This window comes from Dromiciops gliroides, chromosome 4 (assembly GCF_019393635.1).
Source record: "Dromiciops gliroides isolate mDroGli1 chromosome 4, mDroGli1.pri, whole genome shotgun sequence".
Lineage (NCBI taxonomy): Eukaryota > Metazoa > Chordata > Mammalia > Microbiotheria > Microbiotheriidae > Dromiciops > Dromiciops gliroides.
This window is the reverse complement of record NC_057864.1, coordinates 130,355,932-130,373,574: the sequence shown is the minus strand read 5'-3', so window position 1 is coordinate 130,373,574 and position 17,643 is coordinate 130,355,932. Positions and strand designations below refer to the sequence as shown.

The 17,643-nt window shown below is 34.5% G+C and overlaps 1 protein-coding gene across 25 annotated transcripts in view; it reads left to right on the top strand.

Moving 5' to 3' along the window:
- CDC42BPA (CDC42 binding protein kinase alpha) overlaps window positions 1–17,643 on the top strand; it is a 351,215-nt gene that overhangs the window by 216,966 nt on the left and 116,606 nt on the right. For all 25 annotated transcript variants that reach the window (XR_006356412.1, XM_044004678.1, XM_044004682.1 and 22 more), the window contains 4 exons: window positions 2,829–2,908; window positions 8,412–8,578; window positions 9,943–10,065; window positions 16,567–16,700. Coding sequence is in view for 24 of the 25 variants with exons in the window: in XM_044004678.1 (XP_043860613.1) it covers window positions 2,829–2,908; window positions 8,412–8,578; window positions 9,943–10,065; window positions 16,567–16,700 (504 nt within the window). In the remaining variant the exon portion in view is untranslated. The remainder of the gene's footprint in view (window positions 1–2,828; window positions 2,909–8,411; window positions 8,579–9,942; window positions 10,066–16,566; window positions 16,701–17,643) is intronic.

The following is a 17,643-nucleotide window of genomic DNA, read 5'->3' as shown; positions in this document are numbered from 1 at the left end:
CATTTTGATTATATAACATTAAAAAGCTTTTGCAGAAACAAAACTAATGTAACCAAGATTACAAGGCAAGTAGAAAACTGGGAAAGAATTTTTGAAACATATCTCTGATAAAAGATCATTTCTCAAATATATAAAGAACTGTGTCAAATTTTTAAAAGTACAAGTCATTCCCCAATTGATAAATGGTCAAAGTATTTGAATAGTTTTAAGATAAAGAAATCAAAATTATCAATAATCATATAAAATGCTCTAGATTATTATTGATCAGAGAAATGCAAATTAAAACAACTCTGAGATACCACCTTACACCTATTAGAGTGGCAAATATAACGAAAATGGAAAATATTGGTTGTCGGAGGGATTGTGGGAAAACTGGGATGCTAGTCCACTGTTGGTAGAGTTGTGAAAAGATCCAGCAGTTCTGGAGAGCAATGTGGAATTATGCCGAAAGGGATATAGAATTGTGCATATCCTTTAATCCAGTTATACCATTTCTTGGTTTATATCACAGAGATGTCCCCCAAAATAGAAAAAGACCTATTTGTACAAAAATATTTCTAGCAGCTCTTTTTGTGGTGGCTAAGAATTGGAAATCAAAGGAATGCCCGTCAATTGGGGAATGGCTAAACAAACTGTGGTATATGATGGTGATGGAATATTACTATGCGGTAAGAAATGACGAACAAGATGATTTCAAAAAGGCCTGAAAAGACATGTATGAAATGATGTATTGGGAAGTGAGCAGAACCAAGAGAACACTGTACACAGAGACAACAATATTGTTTGATGAAGAACTGTGAATGACTTGACTATTCTCAACTATACATTAACCCAAGACAATCCCAAAAGAATATTGATGAAACATACTATCCACCTCCAAAGAAAGAACTGATATTGATGGAACAGATTGAAGCATTCAATTTTTCACATTCTTTCATTGTGACAAATATGATGTTGTTTTCCATAACCATATTTGTATAACCCATATCGGATTGTTTGCTGCCTCAGGGAGGGGGAAGGGGAGGGAGGAAAGGAGGGATAGAGATTGGAACAGAAAAATCTAAATAAAAATTTTTAATCTGGAAAAAAAAATTTTTAAGATAGGGGAGGGGTGTTCTGGGAAGGGTTCAAGAGATAGATATGTATTTATATACACACAAAAGTATATATATATGTTGCACATATATTAGTTATTTAGGTCTTATTTATGTGGTAATTATATTTGAACAAATTTGTCATTTATTTATATGAATTGATATGTACACGTTATTTTAAGATTTAAAATACTAAGTTATATGTATTAGAATATATCTAGGTAAATCTAAATGTAATAATGTAGAAATTTTACATTATATATGTCATGTATATATTATATCTATGTTTGATATATGTATAAATATAATTATATATCACAAATAAAATGAAATTAAAAAAGAATTTCTATCTTAGCAAAGCTGTGCAATGTATCTGTTGTAGTTATCTTATTTTTTATAGTATATTTAATATTCAAAATATATTCATTTTGAGCTTATTATGCTATGTGGTATAAGATGTTCATCTTAACATAATTTCTAGAAGACTGCGTTCTAGTTTTCTTAGTAATTGTTGTCAAATAGAGAGTTCTTCCTCAAGCAGTTTATGTTACTACATTTAATAGGCACTGTATTACTAATTGTTTTATTATTTCAGATTGTTTCCAGTCTAATGTTCACTTTTCTACTTTTTAAAATGTTACAAATAGTGTTGTTGATTGCTGCTTTATAACACAGTTTGAGGAGTGGAAGTGTTGGGTTTTTTTCCCTTCCTTCCACAGTCTTTTGCTTCTTTGTGGTATATGACCAGCAGTATTGTCTCTGGGCCAAAGGGTATTTATATTTTAGTGACTTTTCTAGTAGAATTCTAAATTTTTCTTCAGAATAGTTAGATTACATCTCTACCCATAGTTTATTTGTGTCTTCTCACAATCCTTTGAACCTTGTCTATTTTTTTCTTTTATCATCTTTGCCATTGTGATCTCTTTCCTTTTTAATTCTCTGCCACCACATCAGGAATGAAATTAATCTCCTTTTTAGGATTAAGAATAATATAGGGGGGCAGCTAGATGGCGCAGTGGTTAAGGCACCAGCCCTGGATTCAGGAGTACCTGAGTTCAAATCTGGCCTCAGTGACCCTGGACAAGTCACTTAACCCCCATTGCCTGCAAAATTAAAAAATAAAAAAACAAAAAACTGACTTAAAAAAAAAAAGAATAATATAGGCAGTTTTGAAGTGCCCAGGTTAAAGAGAAAATACTACAAGGAACAAGGGTTAAAAAAAGACAACAACATTGTAATGCTGTGGAGCTATGGTCAGGATAAACACCTTTTGGGACATTGATTTGATTATCACTGAGCTATGGAAAAGTATGGGAGTCTCTGGTCCTGGACCAGGCAGGCTGGGCATGTAAGTAGCTGGTGGCCAGATGACAAGGAGCATAGCATTCTCACTGGTTGTAAAGAGCTAAGGCAGTTGATTGCTCACAGTCCCATTAACATCTAGAATATTGTTTCCCCAGGTAACTACTGACTATCTTTTGAGAAGCAATTTAAATCTGGGTAGGCTTGTTAACAGAAAGCTGAATACCAAGTGATGAAATCTATTTTGCCTTAGCAAATAATGAAAGATAATCGACTATGGCATAGAAGGTTTACAGTCTACTCTCAGAGGGGTGAAGTACCAATACTAATGTAGTCTTGGATTTGTTAAAGTATATACTAATATAAATTAACTTCTGTGACACACTCTGCAGGTAATATTTATTCATTCATCCTGTGTTCTTTCCTTCTCAGGAAACAATGCCCCCTCCAACTCATACTGCATTCTCTGGTCACCATCTGCCATTTGTTGGTTTTACATATACTAGCAGCTGGTAAGTTTGAAATGTTTAAAAAAAGTTTTGCTAGGTTAAAAGCAAAATTATATTAATTTAATCTTTAAAAATCTAAGATGATCTAGTAGAGATCATTCTAATTTTAAAAATGTTGGTGATATAACTTTATCTAAAAGATTTTATTATTGAATAGATTAACTCAGTTTCAGTATTTCCCTCAGTCTCCTTACAGAAAAGTTGATATTTAAAAATTTCTTCTTAAAATATTTGGAAATATTTCTTATTCATGTATGAATTTATTAAAAATCTATAAGGAAAATTTGCTTTGAGGTCAATGAATGTTGAAAGTATAAATTTATTTAATTTGGAGGGTTTTTCCATAAAAGTATTTTATTATTTTCCAGTTACATGTAAAGATAGTTTTCAACATTTGTTTTTATAAGATTTCTAGTTTCAAATTTTTCTCCCTCCCTCCCCCTTCCTAAGACAGCAAGCAATCTGATATAGGTTATATATGTACAATCGCATTGAACATATTTCTGCATTAGTCATGCTGTGAAAGAAGAATCAGAGCAAAAAGGAAAAACCTCAAAAAAGAAAAACAACAAAAAAAATAGAAATAGTATGGTTCAATCTGCATCTAGATTCCATAGTTCTTTTTTTTCTGGATTTGGAGAGCATTTTCCATCATGAGTCCTTTGGAACTATCTTGGATCATTGTATTGCTGAGAAGAGTCAAGTCTATCACAGTTGATCAACACACAATGTTGTTGATACTGTGTACAATATTCTCCTAGTTCTGCTCATCTCACTCAGCATGAGTTCATGTAAGTCCTTCCAGGTTTCTCTGAACTCCTCCTGCTCATTGTTTCTTACAGCACAATAGTATTCCATTACATTCATATACTACAATTTGTTCAGCCATTCCCCAGTTGATGGGCATCCCCTCAATTTCCAATTCCTTGTCACCACAAAAAGAGCATCTATAAATATTTTTGTACATATGGGTCCTTTTCCCTTTTTTATGATCTCTTTGGGAAAAAGACCTAATAGTGGTATTGCTGGGTCAAAGGGTATGCACAGCTTTATAGCCTTTTGGGCATAGTTCCATAATTTGTAGGGTTTTAATGAATTCTAAATAAAATTTCTATCTCTTCATTCTTTACAACAGATACAGTGCATAATCTACAGTTATCTTGTGGTCTTATCCCATCCTGTGTTGTTTCCTTTTAACCATAGTTTTATAGTAGAATTGACTCTATCGATTCCTTTCTTTGCCTTTCTGAGGAGAAACTATGAACCTTCCTTCCATTAAGCTACAACTTGATTTCTCCCCTTCATTTTGTTTATTGTGAGAGTTTTAAGATTGATATAATTCAGTTCCTCCAGCTATATATTTCACTCCTTGGATGTTGAACAGTGTAAGCTCACATTTAGAGAACCAATAGCCACGTTAAATTTTATACTCAATTCTCAAATGTATCCTGTGATCTCATTGACTCAGTTTTCTTCAGTCATGCAAGTCACAGCCCAGCTGTGACCCACCCATCCCATAGGATTCTTGTCCATCTTGTTCCAAAAGTCCATCCCAGCGTGTCTGCTGAGCATAATAGAGGCCTTCCTTGGTTTTCCCTGACATTACAAGTGTACCACTATCTAGAGTATGATTCTCGCTATGTACCTGTTCTCCCTCGTTCTTGGCATCTAACCAGCCAGTCTTATCTTTTTAAGCTTGTAGATGCTCTAAAAACTGTTCCTTGTCATCTTGTGATACTTTTTCTGCCCCTCTGCCACTGTCACTGTTGAATCAGAAAGGGTCCGCACAGGATAGGGACTATTATGTATCATTCTTTGTTTCATGGGTTGTTACAGCTAAAGAGTTCATCATCAAGTAATTAGGTAGGCTGGTCCTCAGAAAACCATTGGCTTTGTTTTTTATCAGATTCAAACTCTAAGCCTTTCCATTCCAACATGGTAGATAACCTGCCAGATCTTGTACTCAGTAGGCAAAACCTTTGAGAACCCAAAGTTTGCAAAAAGAGATGGTTTTAACACCTCATTGCCCATTCCAATTCCTTCGATTTCTTTTTCTTTTTTTATTGCTATTGCTAGCATTTCTAGTAGAATATTGAATAATACCAGTGACAATTGACATCTTTATTTCACTCCTGATTTTATTGGAAAGGCTTCTAACTTATTCCTGTTACAAATAATTGTTGATGATGGGTTTAGGTAGATACTTTTTATCATTTTGCCTCCCTGTACCCAATTTTATTTTTTAGATTATCCCATCATATTCAACTCAACTACAACCCTTCTGTGTATGCTCCTTAAAAGTACCCAAGTAATAACATCTTTATTAATATAGATAACATTTTCTCATATGAGAAGTAAACAGTTTGACCTTATTGAGTCCCTCATAATTGGTCTTTAATGTTTAGCTTACATTGCTCCTGTATCTTATATGTCAGATTTTCCATTGAGTGTTGCTCTTTTTGTCACAAATACCTGAAAGTCTTTCAGTTCATTAAATATCCATTTTTTCATTTGGGATTATACTACTCTGTTTTGCTAGGTAAGTTATTCTTGGTCACAAACCCAGCTCCTTTGCTTTTCAAAGTATGATGTTCCAAGCTCTTCCATATTTTAATGTAGAAACTGGTAGATCTTATGTTATCCTGACTATAGTTCCACAGCATTTAAATTTTTTTCTTGCTGCTTATAGTATTTTCTCCTTAACCTGGGTGCTTCAAAACTGCCTATGATGTTCCTGTGAGTTTTCATCTTGAGATCTCTTTAGGTGGTGACAGATGGATTTTTCCTATTTCTATTTTACCCTCTTGTTCTAGAACTTCAGGGCAATTTTTCCTCAATGATTTCTTTCAATATCATATCTAGACTCCTTTTAATCATAACTTTCAGGTAGTTCAACAATTCTTATGTTGTCTCTCCTTTATCTGGTCTCTAGATAATTTTTTTTTAATGAGGTGTTTGACATTCTCTTCTATTTTTTTTCATTCTTCTTTTTTTGTTTTTTGGTGGGGCAGTTGGGGTTAAGTGACTTGCCCAGGGTCACACAGCTAATAAGTGTCAAGTGTCTGAGGCCGAATTTGAACTCATGTCCTCCTGAATTCAAGGCTGGTACTTTATCCACTGTGCCACCTAGCTGCCCCATATTTTTTTCATTTTTTGATTGTTTTATCATTTCTTGGTGTATTATAACAATTAGCTTCCACTTACTAAATTCTAGTTTTTAAGGAGTTATTTTTTCCTTAAGTTTTTAGATTTCTTTTTCCAATTGGTTGACTTTCTTTTCATAATTTTCTTGATTTTCTTGAATTGCACTTATATTTTTCTCCTAATTTTTTCTCATCCTCTCTTATTTGAATTTTTTTTTTTAGTGAGGCAAGTGGGGTTAAGTGACTTGCCGAGGGTCACACAGCTAGTAAGTGTCTGAGGCCGTATTTGAACTCAGGTACTCCTGACTCCAGGGCTGGTGCTCTATCCACTGCGCCACCTAGCTGCCCCTCTTATTTGATTTTTAAAGACCTTTTTAAGTTCTTCTAAGAACTCTTTTTTTGGGCTTGCAACCATTTGATATTATTCTTTGAAGTAGGAATATTTTTTATCATAAAAGTATTTTATTATTTTCCAGTTACTTGTTAAGATAGTTTTCAACATTTGTTTTCATAAGATTTTTAGTTCCAAATTTTCTCCCTCCTTCCCTTCCCTCCTCCCATCCCAAGACAGAAAGCAATCTGATATAGATTATATATGTACAATCACATTAAACATATTTATGCATTAGTTATGTTGTGAAAGAAGAATCAGAACAAAAGGGAAAATCCTCAAAAAAGTTAAAACAAAAACAAAAGTAGAAACAGTATGGTTCAATCTTCATTCAGAATCCCCAGTTCTTTTTTTCTGGATGTGGAGAACATTTTCCATCATGAGTTCTTTGGAATTGTCTTGGATCGTAGAAATGTTTTTTTGTTTTTTTTTTTAAACTTCACTATCTTCTTCTGAGTAAGAACCCAGATCTCCTCTATCCCACTAGTAGCTATCTTTGGTCTGGTTCTTTCTTCTGTGCTTATTCATTATTTATTTGTTTGTTTGAAGTGGAATATTATTATAGTCCATTCTAGTTCCAAGGTATGGGGAATGATGCCTCAGGTTTCAGGTTTCTCATTCCGTTGTTTCTTCTGCCTAAGTTCCCTACCTCAGGCATTCTTCTCTGCTCCTGAGTCAAGGCTAGGACTCCCAGCCACTCTGTCACAGCAGATGGCTTTCTTCCTGCAGTCCCTTTCCTTTCAGGAAACTTTAGCTCACCCCTCTGCCCTACAACCAAAACCAGAGACTCTGCTCTCCTGCAGGGTCCCTGCCCCTCTGCTACCACACTCAAGGGGCATGTGCTCACTCATCCTTGCCTCTAGCCATAACCCAGGCTGGATCTGGTAGCCACAACTGGGCCTGGTGTTCCACAACAGTGGAGGATCCTTCAATCTTCCCCAGCTCAGCTGTCCTACCCCCATACTGTTTCTGAGGTAGAAGTTCCTGAATCCTAGGTGACCCCAAGGCTTGTTGTTTGCTAATTTAGGGGAGTCTGCCTGGAGGAGTTCAGTGGGCCTAACCTAGTTCCCTCCTAGTTCCCTGGAAGTCAGGTCTTTCCAGAAGTCTTCTCCAGTTGCTTTGCATTATTTCTGCTGCTCAAAGTTCACTTTGAGGTGATTTTTTTTTTATCCTGAGTGGAATTTTGCATAGCCCAGTATTTTCTTTTTTTATTGCACCATCTTCCCTAGTTAAGATTTCTTGAAAAACAAGGGATAGCATCGTCAGTTACATTTAGCTCTAGAACACTAAATATTCTTCTCTGAGAGAGCCATAACCAATCAACAGAGTTTAACATAAACATCTTCACAGGGAAAAGAAAAGTACATGGGATGCTTAGGCATGGATGAGTTATTAAGGAACCTTCAAATAGATGTGATCACGGATCCATTTGTTTATCTGTAGTTAAAAAACCAATATGGGGGATAGCTAGGTGGCACAGTGGATAAAGCACCAGCCATGGATTCAGGAGGACCTGAGTTCAAATCTGGATTCAGACACTTGACACTTACTAGCTGTGTGACCTTGGGCAAGTCACTTAACCCTCATTGCCCCGCAAATTTTTTTTTAATTAAAAATAAAAACCCAATATGCATTTGAATATCATTCTGATCAATGGAATTATATAACAAATGTTGGTGATGTTAATTGAAATTCTTTCAAGTAACTATGTTGATTGAAATTCTTGTTATTCTTTAAAGAGCCAGACTTTTTTTTAACTTTATATATCACTTTCAAAGGGCAATTTAGAGTTTTGATGTTTTCATTAAAATGTTTCTACTATGTAAATGAGGTTGATTTTTCTATTTAAATTTTCCTCATTAGTCTAGATTGTTAAATAGTAAAATTCTTTTATAAATAATAAACCTTATTTTTACTTATCTTCAGGCTTTTCATCTCAAAATGATGCTAAGTCGCTTTCCCTTTTTTCCAGTGTTCTTTCAGATCGAAGTTGTTTAAGAGTCACAGCTGGACCTCCCTCAATGGATGTTGATGTCAATATTCAGCGAACTTTGGAGGACAGCTTAGCAACTGAAGCTTATGAACGGAGAATAAGACGTCTTGAACAGGAAAAACTTGAACTTAGTAGAAAGCTTCAAGGTAAAGAATTTTTTTTAAGGTAGTGCTGCCACTCTTTGGAGTTAGGTTGTTATATACATTGCTTAGATTAATTCAGAATTTTTGTGTGGTATTTTTTTATACCTGATAATAAAATATTTTAATGAATTTTTACTATTACAGAAAAATTATCCTTATTTATGTTGACATGATGCTTTTAGGTTTTAAAGCCTAATATATTTCTTATATCCAACTGGTTAAATTAAATGTGTTTGTTATAAGGATTTTGTTTTTTGTTTTTCTTTTTCTAGTAGGAGGAGGCCAGAACAAGAAAAAAAATTTTTCTTTGTTAATTGAAAATCATGAATTTTTAAAAAAGAAATTGAATGTGTCAATAGTGAAAAATAATTGTTATGCTATTTGTACCTAAAGATAGAACTCTTAGTTTAAAAGCTTAATTTTTGCTCTGGATAACTACTAAGCAAACATTCATTCCAAGCTAATATTATAAGATAGAAGTTTGAGGAAGATTTGTCAAACAATCAGCAAACCTTAATTAAAAACTTCTTATATGATAGCTAGACACTAGCACTTCTTATATGATAGCCAGAAACAAAAATAAAATAGTACCTGTTCTTAAGGAACCTATATTCTGAAGAGGGAGAAAACAGGAATATATGAATATAATACACATATGTCCAAATATATACAAATATGTCCAAAATAAACAGGAATAGGAAAGGGATAGAAGAAAGTATTAATAGTTAGAAGTATCTAGAAAGAGGTAGACTGGAGCTGAGCTTTGAATGAAACTAGCTCTATTCTAAGATGGGAAGTATGTAGCCAGTATAGTATAGCGATGGAGGACAGCCTGTGCAAAGGAACAAGTATGGAACCCCTAACATGAGGAATAGTATGAAAGCCAGTTGGACTGGTCCATGAAGTATACCAAAGGGGACTATCCATGTGTTATTCTGTTTTTCCTACCATCTCAGGGAAAAGGCAAAAAAGTAATCATGGGAGATATGTGCTTGTCTCTGTTTGAAGGAAGGATGGCTGGTGTGAGTGCTTTCTCAAATCGAGGTCTGGGGAGAAATTTAGTAATTTGAGAAAGAGACCTTAGGAGTGATGAAAATGCCAATGTGAGAAGGCCACTGGAGCCAAAGTAGAGTGATGCTCCTGAGTTATGTATTGGGTCAAGTTATGGACAGGATACCTCCTCAATTCATTAGGCATATGTATTTGATAGCAAGAATGAAAACATTTGTGAATATTTTACTGTAGTCATAATACTATTATGTCTGGACTTTGTCATTAACTCTGCAAGGATTTTTCCACATATTTGTTAATGTCATTCATGAAATGCATGTGAGTCACTGTTATCTTATTTTTCTTTGTTTTTACAGAATCAACACAGACAGTCCAGGCTCTGCAGTATTCAACTGTAGATGGTCCATTAACTGCAAACAAAGATTTAGAAATAAAAAACTTAAAAGAAGAAATTGAGAAGTTGAGGAAACAAATAACAGGTAAATTTCCATTGTCCATTATCCATTATTAATACTTTGGGGGGGGGTAGACAGAAAGCTCTCCATTAGCAAATATAATTTCTTCAGTGTTATACTAATAGCAGAGTGAAATTATAGATGATGCTTAAAATTTATAATACTGTCTCCTATAACCCTTTAATATTTTCAAGTATTCTTTTTTCATTTAAGATATTTTTATATTTCTGATATTGATTTTTTTTTCTAATTTAGATCATGTGCTGTAAAACTTTGTAGGGTAATTTATTGATCGTCTGATCCAGCTTCTTCATTTTATACATAGAAACTAAGATCCAAGGAGTAGAACCAGGATACTGTCATGAAAACCTAGACAGAAGAGGGTTGTCAAAAGTGTCAAAAGCCACAGTGAGATCTATAAGCATGAAGACTGAGAAAAAGCAGTTAGATTTGGCATTTAACAAAACATTTTTAACTTTGGAGAGAGCAATTTAGGTTGAATAATGAGATTGAAAATCAGAATGTAGAGAGTTAAGAAGAATGTGAAAAGAAAGGAAATGAAAGCATCTATTGTATGTCTTTACCTTCTCAAGGTGTTTATCCACAAAAGAGAGGGAAAATATGGGATGATAGCTAGTGAGGATGGATGGATCATGTGACATTTTTTTTGTGTGGATAGAGGACACATGAGCCTGTTTGTAGCCAGTAAGGAAGCAGCCAGGAGACAGGGAGAGAGGTTAAAGATAAATGAGATATAGGTCTCTGTCTACTTTCTTCAAAAGTGCTTTCCAGTTTTCCCAGAAATTTTGGTCAGATGGTGAGTTCTTACTGCAAAAGCTTGGATCTTTGGGTTTATCAAACACTACATTACTGTGGTCATTTACTTCTATGTATTATGCACCTAATCAATTTCACTGATCCACCAGTGAATTTCTTAGCCAGTAACAGATTATTTTCATGATTACCACTTTGTAATATAGTTTGATATCTGTTACAGCTAGGCTGCCTTCCTTTACATTTTTTTCATTGATTTCTTTGATATTCTTGACTTTTTGTTCTTCCAGAGGAACTTATTATTTTTTTCTAGCTCTATAAAATAATTTTTTAGTAGTTTGATTGGTATGGCACAAATAAGTAAATTAATTTAGGTAGAATTGTCATTTTTATTATATTGGCTTGAACTACCCATGAATAATTAATACTTCTCCAATTGTTTAGATCTGCCTATTTGTCTGAAGAGTATCTTATAATCATGTTCATATAGTTCTTGAGTTTGTCTTGGCAGGTAGACTCTGTAAAGAATTAATTGTTATTTGAGGTTTTTATGCCTAGGCGAGCACTGGCCTGGGGCTCCGCAAACCACACAGTGCTCCACCCACTGGTTGTAGCCTTTGCCAGGGCTCTGGCACCTCACGTCATCACCACTCACATGCCTACCTGGGCCTGGCAAAATTATAATGATTGGAAGCCTAGTGAGGGCAGTCATGTGACTGTCAGAGCGGCCATCCCATTGGCTGGAGCTGTGTGGGGTGTTTCTAGGTTTGGGGGAGGAGAATTGGGCATTCTAGGGGGAAGCTGGAAAGGGACAGGCATTCTGCTGCGTATTTTCAGCTGATTCCTGGGCGGTGGTATTTTTTCAGGTATTATAATTTACCTTTCCCCATTTTATTTCCTTTCCCTTGATCCTACTGATCCTGTTTGTGTGGTTTTTTTTAAAGTTCATTCTTGTTAAAATAAATCTTGTTCTGTTTTGAGGGAGGCTGCCGGTCTCCTTCCTTGCCCCAATATTGCAGTGAGCTGCTTAGCTAGCACTCCCCAATTAAAAATTGGTCCCCACAACTCCCAAGTATTTTATATTGTATACAGTTTTTTAAATGAAATTTCTCTATCTCTCCCCAATGGATTTTGTTTGTAGTATATAGAAATTCTGATGATTTATGTGAGTTTATTTTATATCCTGCAAATTTGCTAAAGTTGGTCATTGTTTCAGCTGGTTCTTTAGTTGATTATCTAGGGCTCTAAGCATACCATCATATCATCTGCAGAGTGATAGTATTATTTCCTCATTGACTATTTTTATTTCTCCAATTTCTTTTTCTTGTCTTATTGCTGTAGTTAGCATTTCTAGTACAATATTGAATAATAGTGGTGTTGATGGACATTCTTGTTTCTTCTTTGATCTTATTAGAGATAATGCTTGCTCTTGGTTTTAAATGGATACTACGTATTTTAAGTTTTCTAATATTTTTAATAGGAATGAGTGTTGAATTTTGTCAAAAGCCTTTTTCTTCAACTATTAGAATAATTATGTGATTTTTGTTGGTTTTGTTATTGATGTGATTCTGCCATAGATTTTCTGCTATTGAACCAGCCCTGCATTCCTGATATAAATCCCACCTGATCATAGTGTATGATCTGTGTGATATATTGCTCTAACCTCCTTGATAGCATTTCATTTTTTAAATTTGCATTGATACTCATTAAAGAAATTGTCTATAGTTCTCTTTCTGTATTTTTGCTCCCCCTGGTTTAAGCATCAAAACCATATTTGTGTCATAAGAGGAATTTGGTAGAACTTCTGTATTTACTTTTTTAAAAGTACTGGGATAATTGTTCCTTAAATTTTTGGTAGAATTCACTTGTAAATCCTAGGGATTTCTAGGTTCTAGGAATTTTTTCTTAGGAAGCTCATTGATAATGGCTTGTTCAATTTCTTCTTCTAAGATTGGATTGCTTAAGTAATCTATTTCATCTTCTGTTAATCTGAGAAATTTCTATACTTGTAAATATTCATCTATTTCACTTCAGAGTGTCAGTTTTATTGGCATATAATTGGGCAGAATAATATCTAATAATTACTTTAATTTCATTGGTAATGCAATTCTTTCACTTAATTTTTGATACTGATAATTTGGTTTTCTTTTTTAAAATCAAATCAAACTATGGTTTATCTTTGTTAATTTTTTTCATAAAACTAGTTTCTGGTTTTATTTATTAATGGATATAGATATCCTTTTAACTTTAATCTGAATTATTATCTCCATCATTTTCTTAAGTATAGTTAGTTAAATATTAAATTAAACCTTGATTTTAATGTTTACTGATTTCTGAGGTATAAATGCTCACACTGAAATTTAACAATTGGCTCTTGTTAACTGCTACACCTTGAATGCAAAACATTACTGCTTAAAGGGGATCTATATAGAGTTGTACCATCAAAGTTTTTACCAAACCTTATGTCCAATAATGGGCTGAAGTTAATTAGAACTCAGTCCTGGTCTTTCAAGACCATGATGCAGGATAGAACCTGGCTTTGGTACCTAACTGTACAAAGCGATGAGACTAAGCCATTTGTGCATACTTCGGGGTTCTCCAAAAAATCTTGTAGCCAACATTTCTATTAGAGCCACAGTAGAAGAAAGGGCCATCTCTAGTGAGGGAGATAGCACAGTCACCAGATTGCCTATTGGAGGGGAGTGTCCAGGAGACCTGAGACCAGCGTGATTTCTGACATTTGTTTGAAACTTGTCATGGCCACAACAAAGATGGAACCAATTCCTAAATGGTGATTATGAAAGGATAAGAAGACAGAGGTTTGACTAAGGCCAGTACCTATGCTTGGTCACAAGAAAGAGGCAGAACCTAGGGATTTATACAGAGAATGGGGGCCTAGTCTTTTCCACTCTGTTAAGAATTGTGACAGTTCAGTGTCAGTGTCAACCAGATTGTAGAGGGGATAGGATCGGGCAGGGACTCTCCATCATATTCAAGAGAATTGGAAGAAACTATCACTGGAGATGAGAGATAAAAGAAAAACTCTTAATGCAAAAAAAAAACAACAACAAAAAAACCCCACACCATAGGTTAACAAGAAATAGTAGAACAAAATAATATGGCTGAAAACTTAGAAGAACATGTAAATAAAGTATTGGTTATCAAAAACAAATGACCTGGAAAGCAGGTTAAGGAAAGATAATTTAAAAATCATTAGACTCGACAGTTACTAGCTCTGTGACTTTGAGCAAGTCACTTAACCCTTATTGCTCTGCCCCCCAAAAAACATTAGACTTTCTGAAAACCATGACACCCCCCCAAAAAAATCCACCTGGATATCATATTTCAAAAGATTATAAAAGAAAAGTACCTATGTATTTTAGAATCAGAAGACATAATAAAAATAGAAAGAATTTTCTATTCACTTCCAATAAAAAGGTAAACACAACCAGAAATGTCAGAGCCAAAAGCCAGAACTTCTAGATCAAAGAAAAAAAGACTATAAGCATCCTAGAAGAGTTCAAGTACAAAAGAAACATGGTCAAGATCACACAAGACTATTTTGGAAGTTAAATAAAAGAGAAAAATCTTAGGATACAGTCATATCAGAAGGCAAAAGAAAAAAACTTTCAATTAACAATATCATATCCTTAAAAAGGAATGTTATACTATAGGGAGAAAATCGATTGTTAATAGGATAGAAAATTAAGCATTTTTTAAATTTTTTTTTAATTTATTTTTTTTTTTTAGTGAGGCAATTGGGGTTAAGTGACTTGCCTAGGGTCACACAGCTAGTAAGTGTTAAGTGTCTGAGGCCGGATTTGAACTCAGGTACTCCTGACTCCAGGGCTGGTGCTCTATCCACTGTGCCATCTAGCTGCCCCTAAATTAAGCATTTTTTAAAAGGACTGGAGTTGGTTAAAATCTTTGAAATGCAAATATAGAAAAGTTGGTGCCTAGCAGTTGCAAAATGTCTTGGCAAATGAAATGAATAGAGAGTCAGGAGAATGATTATTTCATGCCTCTGATAATGTAAAGGAGATCAGTTTTAAAAGACTTTAGAACTTTGATAAATCCAGTGGTGAATCATGACCAGGGGCTGATGATGAAGCTCCCTTTCTACTTGGCTGAGAGATAGTAAACTAGAGTTAGGTACAGAATGAGATAGCATTTTCAGACACAGCCATTGAGTGGATTTGTTTTGATCAACTATATTTTTTATAAAACGGCTTTTTGGTTGTTGGGGGAGAGTTATAATACAGGAAAGGATGGGTAGTGATCATGGTGCAAAAAAAAATCTGAAAAGAACATCAGTAAAATATTTAAAATACAGAGAAGTAAGCAGAAGAAAGTTGAGAAGTATTTCTCAAATTGAATATTCCTTCTCTAGTACAGAAGTATATTGCCTCTTTATTTCTACCTCTTAGAATTCTTAGCTCTTTTCAAGACTAATTTCAGTGCCTCCATTCTATGGGAAATATTTTTCAGCTCTCTTGTTAGTGCTCCCTCCTTCCTCATTCGTGTACTTTCCTTAGTGCCTCAGGCAACCTTACTATGAAAGTACCCCCTGTGGCCTGCTTACCCCAGACTATTTCTCCACAAGGTCTCTCTTCCTCCCATTAATGAGTTTTTCTTGTATCCTCTATTCTCTGGAAGGGCCAAGGTCAGACTGCCTTCATTCTTGTCCTGGCCTTGTTACTTACTTTCTGGATTTCAAAACCATGATCCCATGCCAGGTACCTTCCTCTCCCACTTCCATGTCCCTTTTTAACTTTTTGTGTGTTCCTTTCCCCCATTAAAATATAAGCTCTTTTGAGGGGGAAGAACTGTCTTTTTTGCTTATATTTCTATCACTCGTGCTTAGCATAGTGCATAGCACATCATAAGTACTTAGATAATGCTTGTTTCCTTCCTTCCTTGTAATTACTTATTATTTATATGTTCTATCCCCCAGTAGATTGTATGCTTCTTAAGGTCAAATAATTGGTTTGTTTTGTTTGTCTTTCTATCCCTAGCACCTTGCTCAGATCTTTCACATCATAAATGCTTACTGAATTGAATTAAATAAATCCATTTGCTATGTGTATGGAAGTACTTATTACCAATTGTCTAAAGAACAGAACCTTTCTTTTTTTGGTTGATGAGGTTTTTTTTGTTTGTTTTGGGGGGTTTTGTTTTGTTTTGGCAGGGCAATGAGGGTTAAGTGACTTGCCCAGGGTCACACAGCAAGTGTCTGAGCTAGATTTGAACTCAGGTGCTCCTGAATCCAGGCCAGTGCTTTATCCACTGCACCACCTAGCTACCCCTGATGGGCTTTTAGTATTTAAGAAGCACTAAATGTTTTCTTCTTAACAATATACTAAATCCTAATATTTAATGACTTCATACCTAGATTTGGAGTTTAAAGGGATCTTAAGATATTATCTGGGCCTTTTTTTTCCTTTTATGAATAAGAGAACCGAGGCATGGAGAAGTCAAAGAATTTGTAAAAAGATTTCAGCCTGTGTCTTCTTACTCCAAATTCAGTGCTCTGCCTATTTAAATCATGTTTTTTATTCATGCCTTAAGGCACTTTTATAGATATTATGCTATTTAGCAATGGAATAATAAGCATTTTGTTTGTCATGTAGTTTCATGTGGCATCCCTATGTCTACCTTAAGCATTCCATGTAAATAAAGAAATTTTAAAGTCTTACTTTGTGAATAATTATATTGTACTGTTTATATAAGGACCAATATCTTTTGTTTTAGATTCTGATCATCTAGAACAACGGTTGGAAGAAGCTAGTACTATGAGACGAGAACTAGATGATGCTTCTAGACAAATCAAGGCTTGTGAGAAACAAATAAAAATGCTAAAGCAAGAAAGAGAAGACCTTAATAAGGTAAAAAACAAGTTTTTGTTTTCACATCTTTCTGAATTCTCCAACTTTTTCAGATAGCATATTTCACATTCCTCTGTCCTGTTGCAGTGGCTCCTCACTGCTTACCAGAAAAAGTCCTGAACTTTGATAGAAGTATAGTTTGGCCGTAAGCCTTTTGCCCAGTCTTATCTCATACTGCTCTTTTACATGCTCTATGCTTTAGCCAAGCTGTTCTACGTAGTACACATCTCTGCATTTACTGATGTTCTTTTTAGTCTAGAAATCCTTTCCACCTTTTTTTCATGTTGATTTTATTTTTGCATCTTCCTCATTGTCTTGAAAATTAGATTGCACACCTCAAGCACTTAATAAGTGTGTTGAATTAGAAAAAAATCAAGAGGAATAAAAATAGAATTTCTTTACAATTTGCTGACCTGAAAATACTTTTAAAAGTGTCATAATTTAATCTTTTAATATATTTTGCTGACTTTTAAAATGCAATGCAAATTTAAAATTTTATATGTTGTATTCTTCCTTCTAAAAAATAACATAGGCACATTTGGAAATAAGTTTCAAAAATCACCTGTTAAACTCATTTATCATTTAAAGCAGTGTTTAAGCTAAGATATAAAGAGAATTTCATATTCTCTTTGTGAAATTTCCAAGTATCTTTTAAAAATAATAATTTATATAACAAAGCGGAAGAGTTTTGGAATGTAGCAAAAAAAGTTTAGGAAAATAGGAGTTTGGGGGGTAGAACCAAGATGGCAGGAAAAAAGGCAGTGACTCACCTGAGCTCTCCCAAATTCCACTCCAAACAACTTTAAATAATGCCTCAACATGAATTTTGTAGCGGCAGAAGCCACAAAAGTATGTGGTAAAGCAGTTTTCCTAAGACAACTCAGAAGATCGGCAGGAAAGGTCTTTTTCATTGGGATGAGAATAAAGTACAGTCTAGCATGGA